At 52.7% G+C, this 25,608-nt stretch overlaps 1 protein-coding gene across 2 annotated transcripts in view; it reads left to right on the top strand.

Moving 5' to 3' along the window:
* The window catches only part of LIMK1 (LIM domain kinase 1), a 35,612-nt gene extending 11,661 nt beyond the window's left edge, over nt 1-23,951 (top strand). For both annotated transcript variants that reach the window (XM_008018327.3, XM_008018328.3), the window contains 14 exons: nt 362-500; nt 817-926; nt 2,762-2,968; nt 9,358-9,463; nt 9,560-9,726; nt 10,494-10,677; nt 11,343-11,429; nt 12,625-12,756; nt 15,094-15,153; nt 15,379-15,444; nt 17,856-18,012; nt 22,018-22,073; nt 22,315-22,472; nt 22,562-23,951. In XM_008018327.3, the coding sequence (XP_008016518.2) occupies nt 362-500; nt 817-926; nt 2,762-2,968; nt 9,358-9,463; nt 9,560-9,726; nt 10,494-10,677; nt 11,343-11,429; nt 12,625-12,756; nt 15,094-15,153; nt 15,379-15,444; nt 17,856-18,012; nt 22,018-22,073; nt 22,315-22,472; nt 22,562-22,724 (1,792 nt within the window). In that variant the 3' untranslated portion in view covers nt 22,725-23,951. The remainder of the gene's footprint in view (nt 1-361; nt 501-816; nt 927-2,761; nt 2,969-9,357; nt 9,464-9,559; nt 9,727-10,493; nt 10,678-11,342; nt 11,430-12,624; nt 12,757-15,093; nt 15,154-15,378; nt 15,445-17,855; nt 18,013-22,017; nt 22,074-22,314; nt 22,473-22,561) is intronic.
* Nucleotides 23,952-25,608: the final 1,657 nt, after the last annotated feature.

Genomic DNA, 25,608 nt, shown 5'->3' with positions numbered 1-25,608 from the left:
CAAAGGCAGGCAGATCACGAGGTCAAGAGATCAAGACCATCCTGGCCAACGTGGTGAAACCCTGTCTCTACTAAAAAGACAAAAAATTAGCTGGGCGTGATGGTGCCTGCATGTAATCCCAGCTACTCAGGAGGCTGAGGCAGGAGGATCACTTGAACCTGGGAGGCAGAGGTTGCAGTGAGCCGAGATCGTGCCACTGCACTCCAGCCTGGCAACAGAGCAAGACTCCGTCTCAAAAAACAAACAAACAAACAAACTAAGTTTCTCTAATTTTTACAAAGGTGCCTGTAGCCAAGGCAGGGTCCTGGGTGCAACAGAGGAGGGCGGGAGTGGATGTCTCAGCCCGGCCCCTCTCCCGCAGGTGTTGTGACTGCAGTGCCTCCCTGTCGCACCAGTACTATGAGAAGGATGGGCAGCTCTTCTGCAAGAAGGACTACTGGGCCCGCTATGGCGAGTCCTGCCATGGGTGCTCGGAGCAAATCACCAAGGGACTGGTTATGGTGAGCACCCCCTGCCTTGCACACTCACCTGGGGTGGGGTGTCCAAGCAGACCCCATGCTCCAGGTCTCTCTCCCATCATTGTCTTTCCTTGCTGGTCTTTGGAGTGTCCCCCGCTTTCTGAGCCTGACTGTCTGTCTGTATCCCTCAGCGCCCCCATCTATGGAGCCAGCTCTGTCCAGGAGCTCAGCAGCTGGCCAGCCAGGTCCCCACAGTTGTTTTTTTGGTGACGCCCTTCGGAGAAGAGGCCTAGGGGAGGATCTGTGGGGGCTGTTGGGGCTGCTGAGCGGGGCTGTTCCCTCCTCACCCCCGCACCAGGTGGCTGGGGAGCTGAAGTACCACCCCGAGTGTTTCATCTGCCTCACGTGTGGGACCTTTATCGGCGACGGGGACACGTACACACTGGTGGAGCACTCCAAGCTATACTGGTGAGTGCCTTGACCCCTCCCCGAGCCTAAGGGGCCCACCTGTGTCACAGGTCTGCAAGGACACTGACTGTCCCACACCCGGGCCTCCTGCCCCTTCCATGTTGGTTTTGCGGGGCAAACGTTCATATCTCCTTTCTTGTCCAGACGTGGAAACAAGGGAAAAGTAACACACAGAAGTCAGTGTGAAAAAGCCTCAGATGGCCAGGCATGGTGGCTCACGCCTGTAATCCCAGCACTTCAGGAATCCAAGGCAGGTGGATCCCTTGAGGCCAGGAGTTCAAGACCAGCCTGGCCAACATGATGGAACCCCATCTCTATTAAAAATTCAAAAATTAACCAGGTGTGGTGGCATGGGCCTATAATCCCAGCTACTCAAGAGGCTGAGGCAGGAGACTCACTTGAACTTGGGAGGCAGAGATTGCAGTGAGCCGAGACTACGCCACTGCTCTCCAGCCTGGGCAACAGAGCAAGACTCTGTCTCAAAAAAAAAAAAAGCCTCAGACATCAACTTTCTTACTGGCCATGACTGCAGCATGGTGCTGGCACGAATCACCAGAGTTGGGGCAGATGCCACAAGTTAAGGACACCATCCCCAGCACAACTTCTCCCTCTTTAGACACCAGCCACAAGGGGTCCCCAACCCACTCACACTTCTGACCGACTGGCTGCAAATTCAGGGACTCCCAAGACCCTGCCAAGTTTGATCGTTTGCTAACAGACTCACAGAACTCAGGAAAGCCTCCATTTAGGATTCCAGTTTCATTATAAAGGACGCAGCTCAGGTCTGGCCAAATGAAGAAGCATCTCCCCTCCCTCCCCTAGCACATCAATGTGGTCACCAACCAGGAAGCTTCCCTGAGCTTCAGCAGCCAGAGTTTTTATTGGGACTTCATTACATCGTCATGACTGATTGAGTCATTGGCCGTATGATCAAACTTAGTCTCCAGCCCCCGTTCTTGGAGGTCAGGCTGGCTGAAAGCTGCAACTCTCTTCAGATCACATGATGTCTCTTTGCGGGGCTGAGTCATCTCATTAGTATCAATTCAGGAATAGTCTGAGGGGCTCGTGAATAACAAAGATACCCCATTCCAAGGACTTAGAGTCTCCCTCCCAGGAATCAGGACAAAACCCAGACAGATTCTTTCTTATACAACACTGATCAGGCTGGATTAGAGGACAACGTGGCTTGATCCCAGATGGGCTTTTAATGACTTCCTCCTGAACTGGATTTGTCCTCAGGCCTTGTCTTGGCCGCCTTACAGGATCACAGCAAGTAGACAGACCCAAATGACTCAGAGGGACGAGGGCTGGCTGGGCACGCACAGTTCCTGCTCCCAGTTCCATAGGAGAAGTGAAAGAAAAAGCTGGCCAGGTGCAGTGACTCACGCCTGTAATCCCAGCACTTTGGGAGGCCGAGGTGGGCAGATCACCTGAGGTCGGGAGTTCGAGACCAGCCTGGCCAACCTGGTGAAACTGTCTCTACTAAAAACACAAAATTAGCCAGGCATGGTGGTGCGTGCCTGTAATCCCAGCTACTCAGGAGGCTGAGGCAGGAGAATCGCTTGAACCCAGAAGGCGGAGGTTACAGTGAGCCAAGATCGCACCACTGCACTTTTGGGCAATTGCTAGCTTTCCTTTACTTTTGAGACGGAGTCTCGCTTTGTCACCCAGGCTCGGGTGCAGTGTTGTAATCAACAGAACAAGATTCCATCTCTTAAAAAAAAAAAAAAAAAGGAAGCGGGTAGGGGAAGAGCCTGGGCCTGGGGGCTGCAGGGATGCTGAAACTGATGATGCTCTTGACACTCTTTCCTTCCCGCCCCTGGCGGCTCTTGCAGCGGGCACTGCTACTACCAGACTGTGGTGACCCCCGTCATCGAGCAGATCCTGCCCGACTCCCCCGGCTCCCACCTGCCCCACACCGTCACCCTAGTGTCCATCCCAGCCTCATCTCATGGCAAGCGTGGACTTTCAGTCTCCATCGACCCCCCGCACGGCCCACCGGGCTGCGGCACCGAACACGCACACACCGTCCGCGTCCAGGGGTGAGTGGCCGGTCTGGCGAGGCTGCCGTCAGTGTGGCTGTGGCCGTTGATGTAGGTGGCAGAGTCTGGCACGGGGGGCCCTGACAATGAATGGGCAAGTGTTTGGGTGCAGTTGGGGCCCAGCTCTGACAACCTGGTTTACCAGATTTCTGGCCCAGTCATTCATTCCTCTGAATACCATTACAAATGCCAGATACAATAAAAAGACATTTCAGCCGGGCATGGTGGCTTATACCTGTAATCTCAGCACTTTGGGAGGCTGAGGTGGGTGGATCACCTGAGGTCAGGAGTTCGAGACTAGCCTAGGCAACGTGGTGAAACCCCGTCTCTACTAAAAATACAAACATAGCCGGGCGTGTTGGTGGGTGCCTGTAGTCCCAGCTACTTGAGAGGCTGAGGCAGGAGAATCACTCGAACCCGGGAGGTGGAGGTTGCAGTGAGCCCAGACTGCCATTTTACTCCAGGCTAGGCAGCAAGAGTGAAACTCTGTATCAAAAAATAAAAAATAAAAAAACCACACCCAAAAAATAAAAAGACATTTTCTTTAGTCCACGTCTGATCCAACAAGAAAGAGGAGGAACCAAATCAGGAATGAGTGAAGAGGCCAGGTGCAGGAACTCACGCCTGTCATCCCAGCACTTTGGGAGGCCAAAGTGGGAGGATCGCTTGAGGCCAGAAGTTTGAGACCAGCTTGGGCAACATAGCGAGACCTCCGTCTCTAGAAAAAAAAAAAAATTAAAAATTGACCGGGCATGTTGAAATCACTAACACATAGAGGCTGGGTATGGTTGCTCACACCTATAATCAAAGCACTCTGGGAGGCTGAGATGGGAGGATCACTTGAGGCCAAGAGTTGGAAACCAGCCATTGCAACACTGTAGTCACAGCTGCTTGGGAAGCTGAGGCGGGAGGATCTCTTGAGCCCAGGAAGTCGGGGCTACAGTGAGCGATAATTGCGCCACTGCACTCCAGCCTGGGCAATGGAGCAAAAACCCTGTCTCAAAAAAATGGGGCAGGGCCGATAAAGATGAGATTACTGTGTGACTTTGAGCAGCTCCTTTCTCTCTGGGCTTTGGGGGTCTGTTTGAACAATGAGGGAGGTGGATACCTTGGAGTCTTCTAAGATTTCTGTGGAGCCTTTATTGACACCTTGAGAAGTAACATGCAGTGCTTCCACTTTTGGGCCACTGCTCGCTTTCTTTTTTTTTTTTTGAGACAGAGTCTCACTCTGTCGCCCAGGCTGGGGTGCAGTGGTGTAATATCATCTCGCTGCAACCTCCACCTCCCAGGTTCAAGCAATTCTTGCATCTCAGCCTCCCGAGTAGCTGGGACTACAGGCGAACCATGCCTGGCTAATTTTTGTGTTTTTAGTAAAGACAGGGTTTCACCATATTGGCCAGACTGGTTTCAAACTCCTAAGCTCAAGTGATCCTCCCTCCTCAGCCTCCCAAAGTGCTGGGATGACAGGTGTGAGTCACCATGCCCGACCCACGTGCTAGCTTTCATTTGGTGCAGTGAATGTTTCATGTACACCTGTCAGGTGCCCGGGACTGCGTAGGCACTGGTGAGATGCGAAGGTGGCCCTGGGGACAGAAAATGATACTGGGCTTGACTGTGTGTCTCCATCCCTGCCTTTATATCAGCCAAGCCAGCAGCTGCTTTACATACATGAGTGAGCAGACAGCTGCTGAAAGAGACGAGGAAACTCCCAGACCAACGGCTCTTTCCAGAGGGCCAAGGGAGGTCCCCACAGAATCAGAGGCTGCAGCTGGTCCCTGAAATCCAGGCAGAATTTTAGAAATGAAGACAGTCAGCTGGGTGCAGCGGCTAATGCCTGTTATCTCAGCCACTTCAGAGGGCTGAGGTGAGAGGACTGCTTGAGCCCAGGAAGTGGAGGCTGCAGCGAGCTATGGTGATGCCACTGCATTTCAGCTTGGGCTGGACAGAGTGAGACCCTGTCTCTAAAATAAAAATAAAGAAGAGAGTTAATGACATCTCCTCCCTGTCTGTCTCCCTGGGTAAGCATTCTGCCCAGCCAACATCTGGAACATCCCAGTAATTTCTGCAAAGAGCCACACCCTTCCCGGAAAGAGTCCAACTTGCCAAAGATTTACTTGTTTGTTTTAAACTGGTTTTAGTTGACTGCTTTTCATTTTGTGTACAGCAGCATTTTAAGGAAGGTTAATTTATCTAGGCCACCTGCTGCTTTAGCAAACCAAGGGAGAGGATGTGAGATTATAAGTAATTTATGTATGTATGTTATATACACACACACACACACATAATTTTTTTTGAAACAGGGTCTTGCTCTGTCATACAGGCTGGAGTGCAGTGGCAAAATGATAGCTTACTGCAGCCTCAAACTCCTGTGCTCAAGCAATCCACTCATCTCGGCCTCCTGAGTAGCTGAGACTATAGGCACACACCACCACACCCAGCTAATTTTTTAAATTTTTGTAGCGACTGAGTCTTGCTGTGTCGCCCAGGCTGGTCTCGAACTCCTGGGCTCAAGCGATCCTCCCACATTGGCCTCCCACATTGGCCAAAATGCTGGGATTACAGGCGTGAGCCATCATGCCTGGCTTAATTTTAAGGCTATATGCATGCAAAGCCTGTATCAGTGAAAATATTTTCTTTGTTTTTTTTTCAACTTTTCATCTTCACATTTTGTAGATTTATAGAAAATCTACTAAAATAATAAGTCCGTTGAATACATACACACCCTTCACCAAGGTTCACCAATTCGTAACTGCCATATTTGGGAGTTATATGTGTTTCTCTATATATACGTGTATGGATACAGATACATGTTTAGTGACTTGTTTATATTTGTTTGTATATGTATATGTTGTTATTTATTGATCATTTGGGAGTAAGTTGCAGGGATGATTGATTCCCCTACAAATATGCTAGAGATTTTCAAAAGAAGGGCCTTCTTTTTTATTTTTTATTTTTGGAGACAGGGTATCACTGTCAACCAGGCTGAAGTGCAGTGATGCAATCACAGCTCACTGCAGCCTCAACCTCCCGGGCTCAAGTGATCCTCCCACCTCTGCCTCCCCAGTAGCTGGGACTGCAGGCACAGGCCACCACGCCTGACTAGGCATTCTCTTATATAATTATCAATTGTGTCTTATAGTACAGCGATCACATTTTGGAAATTTAACATTGATACCATTATCTAATACACAGACCATATTCAAATGTTGCCAATTGTCTCTATGCTGAACTACTGAACCGTCCTTTATAGCATTCTCCCCCAATCCACAATCCAGTCCGTGATCAACATTGCATTTAATCGTCATGTCTCATCAGTATTTTTTTTTTTTTTTTTTTTTTTTTGAGATGGAGTTTCGCTCTTGTTGCCCAGGCTGGAGCGCAATGGCGCAATCTCGGCTCATTGCAACCTCCGCCTTCCAGGCTTAAGTGATTCTCCTGCCTCAGCCTCCTAAGTAGCTGAGATTACAGGCATGCACCATTATGCACTCCTAATTTTTGTATTTTTAATAGAGACGGGGTTTCACCATGTTGCCCAGGCTGGTCTTGAACTCCTGACCTCAAATGATCCACCCACCTCAGCCTCCCAAAGTGCTGGGTTTACAGGCATGAGCCACTGCGCCTGGCCATTTCCTCAGCCTTTCATTGCCCTTCATGACCTTGACATTTTTGAAGTATGCAGGCCAGTCATTAAAGTAAAATGTTTTTCCTTTTTTTTTTTTTTTTTTTAGAAAGAGAGACAGGGTCTCACTGTGTTGCCCAGGTTGGTCTCAGACTCCTGGGCTCAAGTGATCCTCCCGCCTCGGCCTCCTAAAGTGCTGGGATTACAGGTGTGAGCCACCGCACCCGCCCTCGTATCTGGGTTTGACTGATGTTTCCTATTAGGGAGATAGGCTCTGCGGGTTTGGCCTGACACTGAATAAGTGATCCTCTGTCCTTCCGAGTGGATCTTGCCAGGAGACATATGATGTCAGCGTGCCCTTTGCTGAGGATGTTCGCTTTGATTACTTGTTTTTTCCCTACTGTAAGGATTTTTTTCCCTTTGTCGTCAATAAACCATTTGTGAGATTTGAGTCTGTAAATACCCTGTTCCCAAAAACCCTTCCCCAAATGATTTTAGCATCTATTGATGATTCTTGCCTGTAGCAATTATTACTAGGGTGGCTACCAAATGCTGAATTTCTAACTCTGTTCTTCCTTCTGCGTTTATGACTGTAAGAAAGAGCTTCTCCCCAATATGAGAATAGTCTTTCTGTTTGCTTGCTTGTTTGTTTGTGATAGGGTCTCGCTCTGTTGCCCAGGCTGGAGTGCAGTGACACGATCATAGCTCACTGCAGCCTTGACTTCATGGGCTCAAGCGATCCTCCCACCTCAGCTTCTCAAGTAGCTAGGACTATAGGCAGCACCACCGTGCCTGGCTAATTTTTTATTTTTTGTAACGATGAGGACTCACTATTTTGCTCAGGCTTGTCTCAAACTCCTGGCCTCAACCTCCCAAATAGCTGGGATTACAGGAGTGTGCCACCATGCCCAGCTAATTTTCTTTAAAAAATTTCATAGAGATGGGGTCTTGCTATGCTGCCCAGGCTGGTCTCAAACCCCTAGTGTCAAGCAATCCTCCCACCTTGGCCTCCGTGCTGGGATTCCAGGCTTGAGCCACCATGCCTGGCCCTGTTTTTCTTAAAGTTCTCAGCCTCCTCTCTGCCTTACCCCCACCCCCTTTTCATCTCCAGGACCTAGGGCGGAGACAGAGCGACCATTCCCTGAAAAGCTTGTATGAGGCAGAATGAAAACCAGGTCCCAGGCCGGGCGCGGTGGCTCACACCTATAATCCCAACACTTTGGGAAGCCGAGGCAGGCAGATCACCTGAGGTCAGGAGTTTGAGACCAGCCTGACCAACATGGAGAAACCCCATCTCTACTAAAAATACAAAATTAGCCAGTTGTGGTGGCACATGCCTTTAATCCCAGTTACTCGGGTGGCTGAGACAGGAGAATCGCTTGAACCTGGGAGGCGGAGGTTGCAGTGAGCCGAGATCGTGCCATTGCACTCCAGCCTGAGCAACAAGAGCAAAACTCTGTCTCAAAAAAAAAAAAAAAAAAGGAAAGGGAAGGGAAGGGAAGAGAAGGGAAGGGAAAAAAGAAAGGGAAAGGGAAGGGAAACCAGGTCCCTAACACCAAAGAGTTAAAAGAAACAAGTACATTTGGCAAATTGATCTTTTTGTGAGTTAGCTTATGGGCAACTGATTGAGGGTCTCTTTCCCGTCTTCACCCTGAAGTTGTGGCTCAGAGCAAGCTGCCAGATCCCTTCTGCCAATGCAGGAGCAATAGAGCTTGGCCTCCTCTTGCAGGGCGAGTTTGGGAGTCAGATAGGAAGCCACTAAACCGAGACCTTTTTGGGACCCAAGGCACTCACCTGCCCCAAGCATACCAGACAGGCCAGGCGCAGTGACTCATGTCTGTAATCCTAGCACTTTGTTTTAGCTTTTGTTTTGAGACGGAGTTTCGTTCTGTCACCCAGGCTGGAGTGCAGTGGCAGAATCTCGACTTACTGCAACCTCCGCCTCCCAGGTTCAAGCGATTCTCCTGCCTCAGCCTCCCAAGTAGCTGGGACTACAGGCACCCACTGCCACGCTCGGCTAATTTTTGTGTTTTCAGTAGAGATGGGGTTTCACCAAGTTGGCCAGGCTGGTCTCAAACTCCTGACTTCAAGTGATCTGCCCGTCTCGGCCTCCCAAAGTGTTGGGATTACAGGCGTGAGCCACCGTGCCCAGCCAGTCCTAGCAGTTTGGGAGGCCAAGGCGGGTAGATTGCCTGAGCTCAGGAGTTCAAGACAAGCCTGGGAAAGATGGTGAAACCCCGTCTCTACCAAAAATACAAAAAATTAGCCGGGTATGGTGGTGTACACCTGTAATCCCAGCTACTCAGGAGGCTGAGGTGCGAGAATCGCTTGAACTCGGGAAGTGGAGGCTGCAGTGAGCCATGAATGTGCCACTGCACTCCAGCCTGGTCAACAGAGTGAGATTCTGTCTCAAAAAAAAAAAAAACCCAGAAATCGAGACCAAGCATACCTGGGAGTTGGAAGGATAGATCTCTTCCCCCAGGGTGGAGACAATGGTCCATTGAATGGGAGCAGCTGAGCATCTCGTGTGGGTGGCCAGTGCCTACAAGCGCGCCACCTTTCTCCAGCTCACACCTGTGGCAGACATCAGTAATTGATTACAGAATTCCTCCTCTGAAACCAGAACTCGGTGTTCTGGCCATCTACTACTTCCCAGTCACATGAGGTAGAATCCTCCGCCTACTCACCCCGGATCTGGTCCCCTTCACCTTGGTTTCCTGTTGGGGTGAGGAACAGGCAGGCAGTGGCCTGACCCCTGCCCCACCCACAGAGTGGATCCAGGCTGCATGAGCCCAGATGTGAAGAATTCCATCCACGTTGGAGACCGGATCTTGGAAATCAATGGCACGCCCATTCGAAATGTGCCCCTGGATGAGGTACAGTCCTGAGTCTGGGGGTCAGGATGGGAGGTAGTGCCTTCGTGCCTAGCCCCCTCCCCACCCCACCCCTGTTCACATGCCTGCTGTCCCCAGATTGACCTGCTGATTCAGGAAACCAGCCGCCTGCTCCAGCTCACCCTCGAGCACGACCCTCACGATACACTGGGCCATGGGCTGGGGCCTGAGACCAGCCCCCTGAGCTCTCCGGTTCACACTCCCAGCGGGGAGGCGGGCGGCTCTGCCCGGCAGAAACCTGTCTTGTAAGTCAGCCTGCTCCTCGGTTCAGCTGGGTGCTTTCACCCCTGCTGGGACTCAGGGGCTGTGGGACCTAGGTCAGGGAACCAGCCCTGCACAAATGCAGCCCAGGCTTGAGCCAGGGAGGTGGAGGCTGCAGTGAGCTGTCATCACACCACTGCTGTCCAGCCTGGGTGACAAAACAAGACCCAGTCTCAAAAAAAAAAGAGAGGAAACACATTTTCTAAAAAGCCAGGGGTGGGGCCAGGCGCGGTGGTTCATGCCTGTAATCCCAGCACTTTGGGAGGCCGAGGCAGGCGGATCACCTGAGGTCAGGAGTTCAAGACCAGCCTGGCCAACATGGTGAAACCCCATCTTTACTGAAAATACAAAAATTAGCCAGGCTTGGTGGCGGGTGCCTATAGTCCCAGCTACTCGGGACGCTGAGGCAGATGAATCACCTGAACCCGGGAGGCGGAGGTTGCAGTGAGCCAAGGTCATGCCACTACACTCCAGCCTGGGTGACAGAGTGAGACTGTCTCAAAAACAAAAAAGGATGACAGAGTGGGATCCGAGGGGTTGGGGCGAGCTAGGGGCTGCCACTAGAGCCAGAATAGGCTGAGACACTGGGATGGGCAGCCTTTGGACTGTCCCAGGCAGGCCCTCCCAAAGCAGGGGGTGATTGCATAGACTGGCATGGACAGGGGCATGCAGGCTGGAGGAGGAAGGGGCAGGGCCTTGGCCAGGTGCCACCTGTCCCCTGGTGGCACTGGGCACCATATGTGCCCCCCAGGAGGAGCTGCAGCATCGACAGGTCTCCGGGTGCCAGCTCACTGGGCTCCCCGGCCTCCCAGCGCAAGGACCTGGGTCGCTCTGAGTCCCTCCGCGTAGTCTGCAGGCCACACCGCATCTTCCGGCCATCGGACCTCATCCACGGGGAGGTGCTGGGCAAGGGCTGCTTTGGCCAGGCCATCAAGGTACAGAGCATGCTAGGGTCTCGGGGGACAGTCTGGGTGGGACCCCTCCATTCTCCTTCATCCCCAGTCTATGGATACGCAGTGGAAGGGGTATCTGGCTTCTAGACTCCCTGGCCAGTGCCCTCTCCTCCACCTTGGCCTCCTGGAGCTAATTAGGAGCAGGGGACCTCCTACAGGTAGACTAAGACCTTATGTGCAGGTGGTCATTGAAAGGTGGCTCCTAGCCGGGCGCAGTGGTTTATCCCTGTAATCCCAGCACTGTGAGAGGCTAAGGCTGTGGGATCACTTGAACTAGGAATTCAATACCAGCCTTGACCTCATCTCTACAAAAAATTTAAAAATTAATTGGGTATAGTGGTGCATGCCTGTGGTCCAAGCTACTTGGGAGACTTAGGTAGGAGGATTGTGAGCCAGGAGTTCGAGGCTACAGTGAGCTATGATCATGCCACTGCATTCCAGCCTGGGCAATAGAGCAAGACCCCATCTCAAAAAAGAAAATGAATACATCCCATCCACTTGGGTGTTTGGGAACATCCCATGTGCAGCCTAGAGTGTGAAGCCATCTGCACGTCTCCCTGGCAGTCCTGGGGTGGAGATGGGGCTTCCTAGAAGGCGGGCTTACAGCAGAGACTCTGTCTCTTCACACCTCTGTGTCCCACACGCAGGTGACACACCGTGAGACGGGTGAGGTGATGGTGATGAAGGAGCTGATCCGGTTCGACGAGGAGACCCAGAGGACATTCCTCAAGGAGGTCAGTGATCGGAAGGCCCTCTTCCCTCCGGAGGGCTTTCCAGGTGCTCACCCCTGCCCCTCAACACAGGTCAGGAAAGGGCTCAGGGACCTATCGAAAGAGAGCAGGCCAGGCACAGGGGCTCACACCTGTAATCCCAACACTTCGGGAGGTTAAGGAGAGAGGATACTTTGAGACCAACCTGGGCAACATAGCAAGACCCCATCTCTACAAAAAAATTTTAAATTTACCGAGCTTGGCGATTTGCACCTGTCATCCCAGCTACTCGGGGGGCTGAGGTGGATCGCTGCAATGAGCCATGATCGCACCACTGCACTCCAGCCTGGGGAACGAGGCAAGGCCCTGTCTCCAAAAAAAAAAGTAATTGCATTGGTCGCACACCGTGACTCACACCTGTAATCCCAGTACTTTGGGAGGCTGAGCTGGGCGGATCACTTGAGGTTGGGAGATCAAGACCACCCTGGCCAACATGGTGAAACCCCTGTCTTTACTAAAAATACAAAAATTAGCCAGGCATGGTGGTGGGTGCCTGTCATCCCAGCTGCTCAGGAGGCTGAGGCAGGAGAATTTCTTGAATTCAGGAGGCGGAGATTGCAGTGAGCCAAGATCGTGCCACTGCAGTCCAGCCTGGGTGACAGAGTGAGACTCCTTCTCAAAAAAAAAAAAAGAAGAAAGAACTGGCCGGGCGCGGTGGCTCAAGCCTGTAATCTCAGCACTTTGGGAGGCCGAGACGGGCAGATCACAAGGTCAGGAGATCGAGACCATCCTGGTTAACACGGTGAAACCCCATCTCTACTAAAAAAAATACAAAAAAACTAGCCGGGCGAGGTGGTGGGCGCCTGTAGTCCCAGCTACTCAGGAGGCTGAGGCAGGAGAATGGCGTACACCCGGGAGGTGGAGCTTGCAGTGAGCTGAGATCCGGCCACTGCACTCCAGCCTGGGCGACAGAGCAAGACTCCGTCTCAAAAAAAAAAAAAAAGGAAAGCACTGCAGGCAGGGGACTGGGAAAAAGAGCATCGCTGGGGGTGGGGGCAATTCAAGCAGAGGGTACAGCAGCTGGTGAGTGTGGCAGAGACAGGAGAGGGGAGCAGGGGAGACCGTCTATAGCACCTGGTGGGATGGAGAAAGGAGAAGCAAACCCAGGCGCAGCTCGGACCACACAGAGCCCAGGCCCAGCCTGTTTGTGCCCCCCCAGGTGAAGGTCATGCGATGCCTGGAACACCCCAACGTGCTCAAGTTCATCGGGGTGCTCTACAAGGACAAGAGGCTCAACTTCATCACTGAGTACATCAAGGGCGGCACCCTCCGGGGCATCATCAAGAGCATGGTGAGTCCTGGGCAGAGCCAGCCACCCCCGCTGTGTGGCCCCAGGCAAGGCAGCTCCCTCTGTGGGCCTCAGTCTCTTCTCTTCAATGGGGGGCAGCCACGGGGGTCTCAAAGGCCCTCTGAACCCTGATTCCTAATCAAATAGGGGAATGACCGACTCCATCGAAAGCTGGGAAAGGCCAGGTACAATGGTGCACACCTGTTATTCCAGCACTTTGGGAGGCCAAGGCAAGAGGATCACTTGAGGCCAGGAATTCAAGGCTGCAGTGAGCTGTGATCTCACCACTGCACTCCAGCCTGGACCACAGAGCAAGACCCTATCTCAAAAACGAAAATAAAATTCAGAGCTTTCCTTAAGGATTTGAATAAAATTACAAATCCATCTTTAGAAATAAAGTGCTCAGGCCTGGCGCGGTGGCTCATGCCTGTAGTCCCAGCACTTTGGGAGGTCAAGGCCAGCAGATCACCTGAGGTCAGGAGTTCAAGACCAGCCTGGCCAACATGGTGAAACCTCGTCTCTACTAAAAATACAAAAATTAGCCTGGTGTGGTGGCGGGCACCTGTAACCCCAGCTACTTGGGAGGCTAAGGCAGGAGGATCGCTTGAACCTGGGAGGCAGAGGTTGCAGTGAGCCGAGATTGCACCATTGCACTCCAGCCTGGGCAACAAGAGTGGGACTCCATCTCAAAAAAAAAAAAAAAAGAAAGAAAGTGCTTGGAGGAGGCCTCGCAGAGCCCTGTGCTGGACTGTGCCCTGGGGATCCAGTCCTGACCTCCAGCCCCATTTCTGTACCACCCTGAGACCATGGGATCTTCCTCAGGTTGGATTACTTTGTATCCAAATTGTGGACCCTATGGGCTCCTGCAAGGTATAACTTCACACAGCAGGTTCCATTGCCAAGTGCAATTTAGAAACTCTGGGCTAGACCAAGTGCAGTGACTGACACCTGAATTCCCAAACTTTGGAAGGCTGAGGTAGGAGGATCTTTAGAGTCCAGGAGGTCAAGACCAGCCTGGACAGCATAATGAGATCCCATCTCTACAAAAAATCAAAAAATTAACCAAATGTGGTGGCGCATGCCTGCGATTCCAGCAACACGGGAGGCTGAGGCAGAAGGATCACCTGAGCCCAGGAGGTCGAGGCTGCACTCCAGCCTGGGTGATAGAGTGAAACCCTGTCTCAATAAAAAATAAAGATCTCCAAGGGGATGGGGTTTGGGAATGAGGCGTCTCCCCCAAATGATTTGAGCCCAAAGCCCCGTTCTCCTGGCGTAGCTCAGTGCTGCCCCGTTCTCCTGGCGTGGCTCAGTGCTGCCACTCTGCAGGTGACCTTGCCAGGCCCTTCTACCTCTTACCTGTCTGTGAAAGTAGGTTCCAATTTTTTAAAAACCTAGAAAGATGAGTTTTTTGTTTTCTTGTTTTTGTGTGTGTGTGTGTGTGTTTTTCTGAGATGGAGTTTTTTTCTTGTTGTCCAACCTGGAGCGCAATGGCACGATCTCAGCTCACTGCAACCTCCAACTCCCTGGTTCAGGTGATTCTTCTGCCTCAGCCTCCCGAGTAGCTGGGATTACAGGCGCCCACCACCACATCCGGCTAATTTTTGCATTGTTAGTAGAGACGGGGTTTCACCATGTTGGTCAGGCTGGTCTCAAACTCCTGACTTCACGTGATCCACCCGCTCTGGCCTCCCAAAGTGTTGGGATTACAGGCATGAGCCACCGCACCTGACAGAAAGATGAGATTCTATAGAAAATAAATCTAGCTTGTTTTCTCAGAGGAGGCAGATTGGGAGCTATCCCTGCTTAGAGTTTGAAATTAGTTCTGTTAGGAAATAATGTTTGTAGGGGCTGGGTGCGGTGGCTCATGCCTGTAATCCCAGCACTTTGGGAGGCTGAGGCAGGTGGATCACTTGCGGTCAAGCGTTTGAGACCAGCCTGGCCAACATGGTGAAACCCTGTCTCTACTAAAAATATAAAAAATTAGCTGGGCATGGGGGCGCATGCCCTTAGTCCTAGCTACTCAGGAGGCCGAGACACAAGAATCACTTGAGCCCAGGAGGCGAAGGTTGCAGGGAGCTGAGATGGTACCACTGCACTCCACCCTGGGTGACAGAGTGAGACTCCATCTAAAGAAAAAAAAAAAAAAAGAAGAAAATAACATTTATGAGCTGTGTTGACTCATACTCTTTAGAAGCAGACTGTTGTGGGTGCCTGAAGAAATCAGGGTGTTGAGGAGCTCATAGGACCCTCTAGGACACTTGCCCCTTCCTGCCTCTCTCTCATGCAACCATCTCTGCCACCGGCGGGGGCCCCACCCTGGCCTTTCTTTCTCTATCCCAGGACAGCCAGTACCCATGGAGCCAGAGAGTGAGCTTTGCCAAGGACATCGCGTCGGGGATGGTGAGTGAGCCGGGTGCTCCAACTCCATTCATAATCCCACCAGGAATTTGCAAACAGAACCCACAAAGAAACTTTGAAACAGGGCAGAGGGGGTCGATGGGAGAGTGGGAAGAATCATCCTGACTGGCCTGATGGGGGTGGGAGCAGAGGGAGTTCCTGGGGGGCCAGAATGGGCTGGGTTCCCTCCGCACAGCTGCCCCCTGACTCCCGTGTCCCCGCCCCCAGGCCTACCTCCACTCCATGAACATTATCCACCGAGACCTCAACTCCCACAACTGCCTGGTCCGTGAGGTGAGCACCAGGGCCCCACGTGGCTGGGTGTCGGGGAGACAGCAGGAGCCCAACCACTCCCAGCCTCGGGGCCTTTCCAGAACTGGAGGCCCCCGGGTTGCCTCCATGACTTCAATTGGAGGTGGGGGTGGGGAGCAGCAGCCTGTGGGGAAGAGCCCAGCGTCAGGAGGCAGGCAGACCTGGGGTTGAGTCCTGTCTCTGCCACTGACTCATGGTGGACCGTCAGCATCCCAGGTTTGTAGGAGGGTCTTATAAATCAATGAAGGAGAAAGTGACATGTAAGCTGCAAAGGACCAGGACCCTGGTCTTCATAGAGCGCAGCCCCCAGCGCAGTGGCCACGGGCTACACCGGACAGCACCAGCATCTGGGGGCCACAGAGCGGGGGCATAGGCATGTGGGCTGGAGTGGTCAGGGCAGGCTTTCTGAACGAGGAGGCTTTAGGTGGATATTTAAGCAGAGGACGGGCAGGCAAAGAGCCCAGCATCTAAGGATTGGCAAGGGAGGGGAGCCTGGTTCTCCACTGAAAGCAGAGGAGGGAGTAACCATGCCCGTCTGGAGAGGTGGTGTATTTGCGTCCTGGGGCTGCCATCACAAAGTACTGTGAACCAGATGGCTCAAAACAACAGAAATGGGCACAGTGGCTCACACCTATAATCCCAGCATTTTGGGAGGCCAAGGCAGGTGATTGCTTGAGCTCAGGAGTTCGTGACCAGCCAGGGCAACATGGCGAAAGCCCATCTCTGCCAAAAATACCAAATAAAATAGCCGGGCATGGTGGCATAAGCCTGTGGTCCCAGCTACCTACGAGGCTGAGATGGGAGGATCGCTTGAGCCTGGGAGGTGGAGGTTGTAGTGAGCCGAGATTGTGCTACTTTACTCCAGCCTGGGAGACAGAGCCAGACCCTGTCTCAAAAAACAAAACAAAACAAAACAAGGCCGGGCACTGTGGCTCACGCCGAGGCAGGTGGATCACTTGAAGCCAGGAGTTCCAGACCAGCCTAGCCAACATGGCAAAACCCTGTCTCTACTAAAAAATTGAAAGATTAGTGGACATGGTGGTACATGCCTGTAATCCCAGCTACTCAGGAGGCTGAGGCAAGAGAATCACTTGAACCCAGGAGGCGGAGGTTGCAGTGAGCCAAGGTCACACCACTGCATTCCAGCAACAGAGTGGGACTCCATCTCAAAAAATAAAAATAAAAAAATAAAAAATAACATAGACCTGTGTCGGCTCACACCTGTAATCCCAGCACTTTGGGAGTCCAAGGTGGGCAGATTACTTGAGCCCAGGAGTTTGAGACCAGCCCGGGCAACATGGCAAAACACTGTCTCTACAAAAAAATAGAAAAAAATAGCTGGCATGGTGCCAAGTACATATAGTACCAGCTACTCAGGAGGCATAGGTGGAAGGATTGCTTGAGCCTGGGAAGTTGAGGCTGCAATGAGCTGTGATCATGCCACTGCACTCCAGCCTGGGCCACTGGAGGGAGACTCTGCCTAAAAACAAAGAAACCCGAAAAGCAAAGAACATAGACCTTACGTGGTTATTGGGAATATTAAAGATAAAATTGGGCCAGGTATGGTGGCTCACTCCTGTAATCCCAGCACTTTGGGAGGCTGAGGCAGGTGGATCACTTGAGGCCAGGAGTTCAAGACCAGTCTGGGCAGCATAGCAAGTCAGTCAATCAACATAAATAAAGAATAAACCTGGTGGCATGCCATGCACAGGACCTGGGTCTCTAATCAAAATTCCTGTCTTGCTGGGGCAGTGACTTACACCTGTAATCCCAGCACTTTGGGAGGCCACAGTGGGTGGGTCACCTGAGGTCAGGAGTTCGAGACCATCCTGGCCAACATGGTGAAACCCCTGTCTTTAATTAAAATACAAAAATTAGCCAGGCATGGTGGTGGGTACCTGTAATCCCAGCTACTCAGGAGGCTGAGGCAGGAAAATGGCTTGAACCTCGGAGGCAGAGGTTGCAGTGAGCCAAGATCGCAATACTGTACTCCAGCCTGGGCAACAGAGCGAGACTCCATCTAAAAAAAAAAGAATGCCTATCTTTCCAAAACAAAGCAGCGTCGGTACCCTCGTAGGTGGGAGGGAGCGCTTGCGGGAGGGAGCGGTGGGGGAACCGGGATGGTTTGGGGAGCACGTGGAGAAGGGGCAGAGGGTGCGGCATGTGGTGGGAGGGAGGAAGCCACACTGCCATCCTCAGGTGCTTCCAGCAGCTCCATTTGCAAAGAGCTGATGGCTTTGGGGAAGGAAGGGGTCCCCACCCTGTGCCAATACAGGGTATCAGAGGTGTGTTCTGTGGTCTGTCTACGGGTTGGCTTGGGGTCCTGGCGAGGGGCAGGCCAGGCGGGCAGTACCAGGACCGGGTCCCATTGTGACCTGGCTTCACCTTCCCAGAACAAGAACGTGGTGGTGGCCGACTTCGGGCTGGCGCGGCTCATGGTGGATGAAAAGACTCAGCCCGAGGACCTGCGGAGCCTCAAGAAGCCAGACCGCAAGAAGCGCTACACCGTGGTGGGCAACCCCTACTGGATGGCGCCTGAGATGATCAATGGTGAGTGGTTCAGCCCTGCCCATCATGGCCCTCACAGGGAGCCACGGGGGGCCCAGCAGAGCTGCAACCTCCGGAGACCCTGGCCCCTCCCAGCCTCCTTGGCTCTTCAGTTACCCTGTGGGTCCTACATTGGCTCCCTCTTTCTCCGATAAGACACTTAGTGGCAACTGGGGCAAGGTGGCTCACGCCTGTATTCCCAGCACTTTGGGAGGCTGAGGCAGGAGTTTGCCTGAGGTCAGGAGTTCGAGACCAGCCTGGCCAACATGATGAAACCCCCCATCTTTACTAAAAATAAAAAAATTAGCTGGGCATGGTGGCGGGTGCCTGTAATCCCAGCTACTAGGGAAGCTGAGGCAGGAGAATCGCTTGAACCTGGGAGGCAGAGGTTGCAGTGAGCCGAGATCATGCCATTGCACTCTAACCTGGGTGAGAAGAGCGAAACTCCATTTCAACAACAACAAAAAAATAAGTAAAAGACATTTAGTGACTTAAATAAATGATCATACAGTTCTGGAGTCTGAAGTCCAGCGTCAGCCTCACCAGGCTGAAATCAAGGCGCCAGCACCTGTTTCCTTACCTTTCCTGGCTCTTGCAGGCTTCCTCATTCCTCATGTTGCTGCCCCCTCCTCTACTTTCACGGCTGGACGCAAAGCATCTTCTCTTCTCTGATCTCTGCATCCATCCCCACATGTCCTTCCCTGGCTCTAATCTTAGTCCTTCCTTTTTTTTTTTTTTTTAAAAAGAGACAGGGTCTTGCTCTGTTGCCCAGGCTGGAGTACAGTGGTGCCACCATAGCTCACTGCAGCCCCGACCTTCTGGGCTCAAACTGTCATCCCACCCCAGCCTCCTGAATAGCTGGGACCACAGGCATGAAACACCACACCCAGCTAATTCTTTTTAATTTTTAATACAGACAGGAGTCTCACTGTGTTGCCCAGGCTAGTCTCAAACTCCTGGCTTCAGGTGATCCTCCTGCCTTAGCCTTCCAAAGTGCTGGGATTCCAGGCATGAGCCACCATGCCTGGCCTGCCATCCTTCTGATAGGGTCCCTTCTGATAGGGACATTGGGCCCACCTGGAAAATCCAAGATAAGCCCTCCATCTCAAGACCCTCAACTTAATCCCATCTGCAGAGTCCGATGGAAGGTAGGACGTTTACAAGTCCCAGGGATCAGGACGCAGTCATCTTTGGGGACCGTAATTCTGCCTCCCACAGGGTCTACCTCCCTCAGTCCATTTCTTTACTGTCAGTGGTCCTACATACGCCCAGAGTATAGGTTATAAAGTCCTTCTACAAGCAGGTGGCACACGAACACAGGTTCAGGGCAGGCAGACCCCAGCCATCACCTCATCATAGTTAACCTAGTTAAATTAGCCTGGCATGTGGCGTGGTGCCTAACGCCTGTGGTCCCAGCTACTCAGGAAGCCAAGGTGGAAGATTTACTTGAGCCAAGGAGGTCAAGGCTGCAGTGAGCTATGATCATACCACTGCATTCTAGCCTAGGCAACAGAGCGAGACCCTGTCTCAAGAAAACAAAAAATAGGCCAGGCGCAGTGGCTCATACCTGTAATCCCAGCACTTTGGGAGGCTGAAGCAGGCAGATTGCTTGAGGCCAGGAGTTCGAGACCAGCCTGGCCAACATGGTAAAACCCCATCTCTACTAAAAATACAAAAATTAGCCGGGTGTGGTGGCGCATGCCTGTAATCCCAGCTACTTAGGAAGCTGAGGCAGGAGAATCACTTGAACCCAGGAGCAGAGGTTACATTGGGCCAAGATTGCACCACTGCACTCTAACCTGGGTGACAGAGCAAGACTGTCCCAAAAAAAAAAACAAAAAAAAAAAACCCCACCTGTAATCCCAGTACTTCAGGAGGCCAAGGTGGGCGGATCACAAGGTCAAGAGATCGATACCATCCTGGCCAACATGGTGAAACCTCATCTCTACTAAAAATACCAAAAAAATTATCTGGGCGTAGTGGCATACATCTATAGTCCCAGCTACCCGGGAGGCTGAGGCAGGAGAATTGCTTGAACCCAGCAGGCGGAGGTTGCAGTGAGCCAAGATCGCACCACTGTACTCCAGCCTGATGGCAGAGTGAGACTCTGTCTCAAAAACACACATGCGCGCGCACACACACACACACACACACACACATAGTTAACATAGCCCCCAAAGAAGACTATAAAACAGTCTTAGTTCCCAGGCACAGTGGCTCACGCTTGTAATGCCAGCACTCTGGGAGGCCGCAGCAGGCAGATCACGAGGTCAGGAGTTTGAGACCAGCCTGGCCAACACGGTGAAACCCCATCTCTACTAAAAGTACAAAAATTAGCTGGGCATAGTGGCGGGCACCTGTAATCCCAGCTACTCAGGAGGCTGAGGCAGGAGAATTGCTTGAACCTGGGAGGCAGAGGTTGCAGTGAGCCGAGATCGTGCCATTGCACTCCAGCCTGGGCAACAAAGTAAGACTCTGTCTCAAAAAAACAAAACAGTCTTAGTGTTTCCTATCTGTAGGGATTGGTGTGAGGATTAAAGGTTGTCAACTCATGTCCACCTAGTTGGCATTCAGTAAATGAGAGTTGGTATTCAGTACTAATTGTTTTGGGTATTTCGTTTTTTGTTTTTGAGATGGAGTCTTGCTATGTTGCCCAGGCTGGAGTACAGCGATGTGATCTCAGCTCACTGCAACCTCCGCCTCCCGGGTTCAAGTGATTCTCCTGCCTCAGTTTCCTAAGTACCTGGCATTACAGGCACCTGCCACCATGCCTGGCTAATTTTTGTGTTTTTAGTAGAGATGGCGTTTCACCATGTTGGCCAGGCTGGTCTCGAACTCCTGACCTCAGGTGATCTGCCCACCGCAGCCTCCCAAAGTGCTGGGATTACAGGTGTGAGCCACCACACCCAGCCATGTACCAATTGTTTTTAACATCATTAAGCAACTGGTATCATTCCCATTTTACAGATAAAGAAACAGGCTCAGAGAGTCCATGTCAGTTCCCTGAGGCTGCTGTAATAAATTGTTAGAAACTTGATTATTTAAAACAGTAGAAAATGGTCAGGCATGGTGGCTCACACCTGTGATCCCAGCACTTTGGGAGGCCGAGGCAGATGGATCACTTGAGGTCAGGAGTTCGAGACCAGCCTGGCCAACATGGTGAAACACCATCTCTACTAAAAATACAGAAATTAGCCGGGCATGGTGGCACACACCTGTAATCCCAGCTACTTGGGAAATTGAGGCAGGAGAATCGCTTGAACCCAGGAGGCAGAGGTTGCAGTGAGCCACAATCGTGCCACTGCACTCTAGCTTGGGCGACAAAGCAAGACTATATCTCAAAATAAAATAAACAGCAGAAATGTATTCCCTCATAGTTTTGGAAGCCAGAAGGTTGAAATCCAACAGGGCTACACTCCCTCCAGGGGGATCTAGGGGAGAATGCATTCCTTGCCTCTTCCACCTTCTGGTTGCATTCCTGGGCTTGTGGCCGCATCATTCCAGTCTCTACCCCTGTCTTCACAGGGCCGCCTCCTCCTCTTCTGCTGTCTTCTCTGTGTCTCTCTCAAGAGGGCATTTGCAGTGGCATTTGGGGTCCATCCACATCATCCGGCATCATCTCATCTCCAGATCCTTAACTTAATCCCATCTGCAAAAGACCCTTTTTCTGATCCAGTAACATTCACCGATTCCAGAGACCTGACATGGTTGCCTTTTAGGACCAGCACAGAGTTCATGACCTTCCCAAAGTCACGCAGCTGATCGGTGCCTAGAACTCCTTGTCCAGGCCTCTGCCCCTTACTCCTCAGAGCTCCCAAAGGCTTGCTCAGACCTGGTGGGGTTGGGGGAAAGAGCCTAAGCCTGGGTTCCCAAGGAGGTTGCCGGCATCTGCCTCCTGGACCTGGACCTCCTGACCGGGGCATCCTCCCAGCTGGTCCGGTCCCCTGCCTTTTGGCATCCCTGGCACCCCCGTGTGTTCCTCTGTTGACAGTCGGTCTCTTTGTCCAGGCCGCAGCTATGATGAGAAGGTGGATGTGTTCTCCTTTGGGATCGTCCTGTGCGAGGTAGGTCCGGGGGTGTTGAGGCCTGGGCTCCTCCCCACTCACCCAGGCTGCAGGCTCAGCATCTGCAGGGGCTTCAGGCCAGGAAGGCTGCCCACAGCAAGGCATGGGCTGGCCCCCGTGAGGTACCGCAGTCAGGCTGCAGCCAGGCCTGGTGCCACCTACCCTCAAGCCACCTGGATGGCACCCAGATGCCCAGGCTGAGGGCCCCCCTGGAGTAACTGCTGGGCCTTGTGCTGGACAGATCATCGGGCGGGTAAACGCAGACCCCGACTACCTGCCCCGCACCATGGACTTTGGCCTCAACGTACGAGGCTTCCTGGACCGCTACTGCCCTGCAAACTGCCCCCCGAGCTTCTTCCCCATCACCGTGCGCTGTTGCGATCTGGACCCCGAGAAGAGGTGAGTGGGGTGGGGCCCTGGCCTGGGGGACGGCGAGGCCGATTCCTGGGAGAGCCAGACCCACCTTTCCCCACCCGCCTGTCACCCAGGCCGTCCTTCGTGAAACTGGAACACTGGCTGGAGACCCTCCGCATGCACCTGGCCGGCCACCTGCCACTGGGCCCGCAGCTGGAGCAGCTGGACAGGGGTTTCTGGGAGACCTACCGGCGCGGCGAGAGCGGACTGCCTGCCCACCCTGAGGTCCCCGACTGAGCCAGGGCCACTCAGCCGCCCCTGTCCCCACCTCCAGGGAATCCACCCCCACCAGATTCCTCCACGGGAGGTGGCCCTCAACTGGGACAGTGGGGGCCCAGGCTTCTCCTCAGAGCCAGGTCCTGACTTGCCTTCTCCCACCCCGTGGACCGCTTCCCCTGCCTTCTCTCTGCCGTGGCCTGGAGCCGGCCGAGCTGCACACACACACCATGCCCTCGCCCTGCTGTAACCTCTGTCTTGGCAGGGCTGTCCCCTCTCGCTTCTCCTTGCATGAGCTGGAGGGCGTGTGTGAGCTGTGCCCCTTTCCACACGCTGCTGCCCCAGCCACCCTGTGCACGCTCCACCTGTCTGGTCCGTAGCTCCCTGGAGGCTGGGCCAGGAGGCAGCCTCTGAACCATGCCCCATGTAACGCTTGGGTGCGTGGGCAGGCGCACATCAGGGCAGAGGCCAAGTTCCCAGGTGTCTGTGTTCCCAGGAACCAAATGGGGAGTCTGGGGCCCGTTTTCCCCCCAGGGGGTGTCTAGGTAGCAACAGGTATCGAGGACTCTCCAAACCCCCAAAACAGAGAGAGGGCTGATCCCATGGGGTGGAGGTCCCCGATGGCTGAGCAAACAGCCCCTTCTCTCGCTTTGGGTCTTTTTTTTGTTTCTTTCTCAAAGCCACTTTAGTGAGAAGCAGGTACCAAGCCTCAGGGTGAAGGGGGTCCCTTGAGGGAGTGTGGAGCTGCGGTGCCTGGGCCAGAGCTGATGGGGAGGAGCTGGCTCGGGCAGCGAGAGGATAGGCACAGTGGACGGGGCAGGTGTCCACCAGCAGCTCAACCCCTGCAGCCATCTCAGAGCCCCTTCCCGGGCCTCTCCCCCAAGGCTCCCTGCCCCTCCTCATGCCCCTCTGTCCTCTGCGTTTTTTCTGTGTAATCTATTTTTTAAGAAGAGTTTGTATTATTTTTTCATACGGCTGCAGCAGCAGCTGCCAGGGGCTTGGGGTTTTATTTTTGTGGCGGGCGGGGGTGGGAGGGCCATTTTGTCACTTTGCCTCAGTTGAGCATCTAGAAGTATTAAAACTGTGAAGCTTTCTCAGTGCACTTTGAACCTGGAAAACAATCCCGACAGGCCCGTGGGACCATGACTTAGGGAGGTGGGACCCACCCACCCCCATCCAGGAACCGTGACGTCCAAGGAACCAAACCCAGACGCAGAACAATAAAATAAATTCCATACTCCCCACCCAGGTCCTGCGTGGCAATGTGTGTCTGGGGCCCTGGGGAAATAGTCAAGATGAGAGGAGTTAGTCTTCCCTGATGAGAAGACAAGGATGTGTTTGGTGGCTCATGCCTGTAATCCCAGCACTCCGGGAGGCTGAGACAGGACGATCCCTTACGCCCAGAAGTTCAAGACCAGTCTGGACAACATAGTGAGATCCTGTCTCTACAAAAAAATTTTTTTAATTAGTTGGGCAGGGGCCAGGTGTGGTGGCTCACGCCTGTAATCCCAGCACTTTGGGAGGCCAAGGCAGGTGGATCAGCTGAAGTCAGGAGTTTGAGACCAGCCTGGCCAACATGGTGAAAACTCGTCTCTACTAAAAATACAAAAATTAGGCCGGGCTCGGTGGCTTGCGCCTGTAATCCTAGCACTTTGGGAGGCTGAGGCGGGTGGATCACAAGGTCAGGAGTTCGAGACCAGCCTGGCTACCATGGTGAAACCCTGTCTCTACTAAACAAAGTACAAAAAAATTAGCCGGGCATGATGGCAGATGCCTGTAGTCCCAGCTACTCAGGAGGCTGAGGCAGGAGAATGGCGTGAACCTGGGAGGCAGAGCTCGCAGTGAGCAGAGATCGCGCCACTGTACTCCAGCCTGGGCGGCAGAGTGAGACTCCATCTCAAAAAAACAAAAAAAAGTGTGTGTGTGTGTGTGTGTGTATATATATATACACACACACACACATACACACACATATATATATGTACAAAAATTAGCTGGGCGTGGTAGCATATGGCTGTAGTCCTAGCTACTTGGGAGACTGAGACAGGAGAATAGCTTGAACCCAAAAGGCAGAGGTTGCAGTGAGCAGAGATGGTGCCATTGCACTCCAGCCTGGTCAACAGAGTGAGACTTTGTCTTCAAAAAAATAATAATAATAATAATAATAATTGGGCAAGCCAGACACAGTGGCTCACGCCTGTAATCCCAGCACTCTGGGAGGCCGAGGCAGGAGGATCACCTGAGGTCAGGAGTTTGAGACCAGCCTGGCCAACATAATGAAACCCCATCTCTGCTAACAATACAAAATTAGCCAGGTGTGGCACATGCCTGAAATCCCAGCTACTTGGGAAGCTGAAGCAGGAGAATTGCTTGAACCCAGGAGGCAGGGGTTGCAGTGAGCCAAGATCGCATCATTGCACCGCAGCCTGGGCAACAAAAGTGAAACTCCATCTCAAAAAATAATAATAATAATTAGTTGGGCATGGTAGCATGCACCTATAGTCCCAGCTACTCAGGAGGCTGAGGTGGGAGGATCCTTTGAGTCCAAGAGATCAAGGCTGCAGTGAGCCATGTTTACACCACTGCACTCCAGCCCGGGCAACAAAACAAGATCCTGTCTCAAAAAAAAAAAAAAAAGCAGGGATGGAGGGGGGAACAGAGCACAGCTCAGTTTTAGGTGGAGCTGAGGTGGTGGCCCAGTCAGGCCAAGTGAAGGTTCTTCAAAAGCTGGGTTTTGGACGGCCGCGCATATTCAGGAGGTACTGCTTTCATACTTAATGTTTTCCTGTAAAACTAAAGAGCCCTGGCCAGGCACGGTGGTTCACGCCTGTAATCCCACACTTTGGGAGGCCGAGGTGGGCAGATCATCTGAGGTTGGGGGTTCAAGACCAGCTTGACCAACATG

This window comes from Chlorocebus sabaeus, chromosome 28, assembly GCF_047675955.1.
Source record: "Chlorocebus sabaeus isolate Y175 chromosome 28, mChlSab1.0.hap1, whole genome shotgun sequence".
NCBI classification, from domain to species: Eukaryota; Metazoa; Chordata; class Mammalia; order Primates; family Cercopithecidae; genus Chlorocebus; species Chlorocebus sabaeus.
Note: the sequence above shows the minus strand (reverse complement) of the source record. Positions and strands in the feature narration are given on the sequence as shown.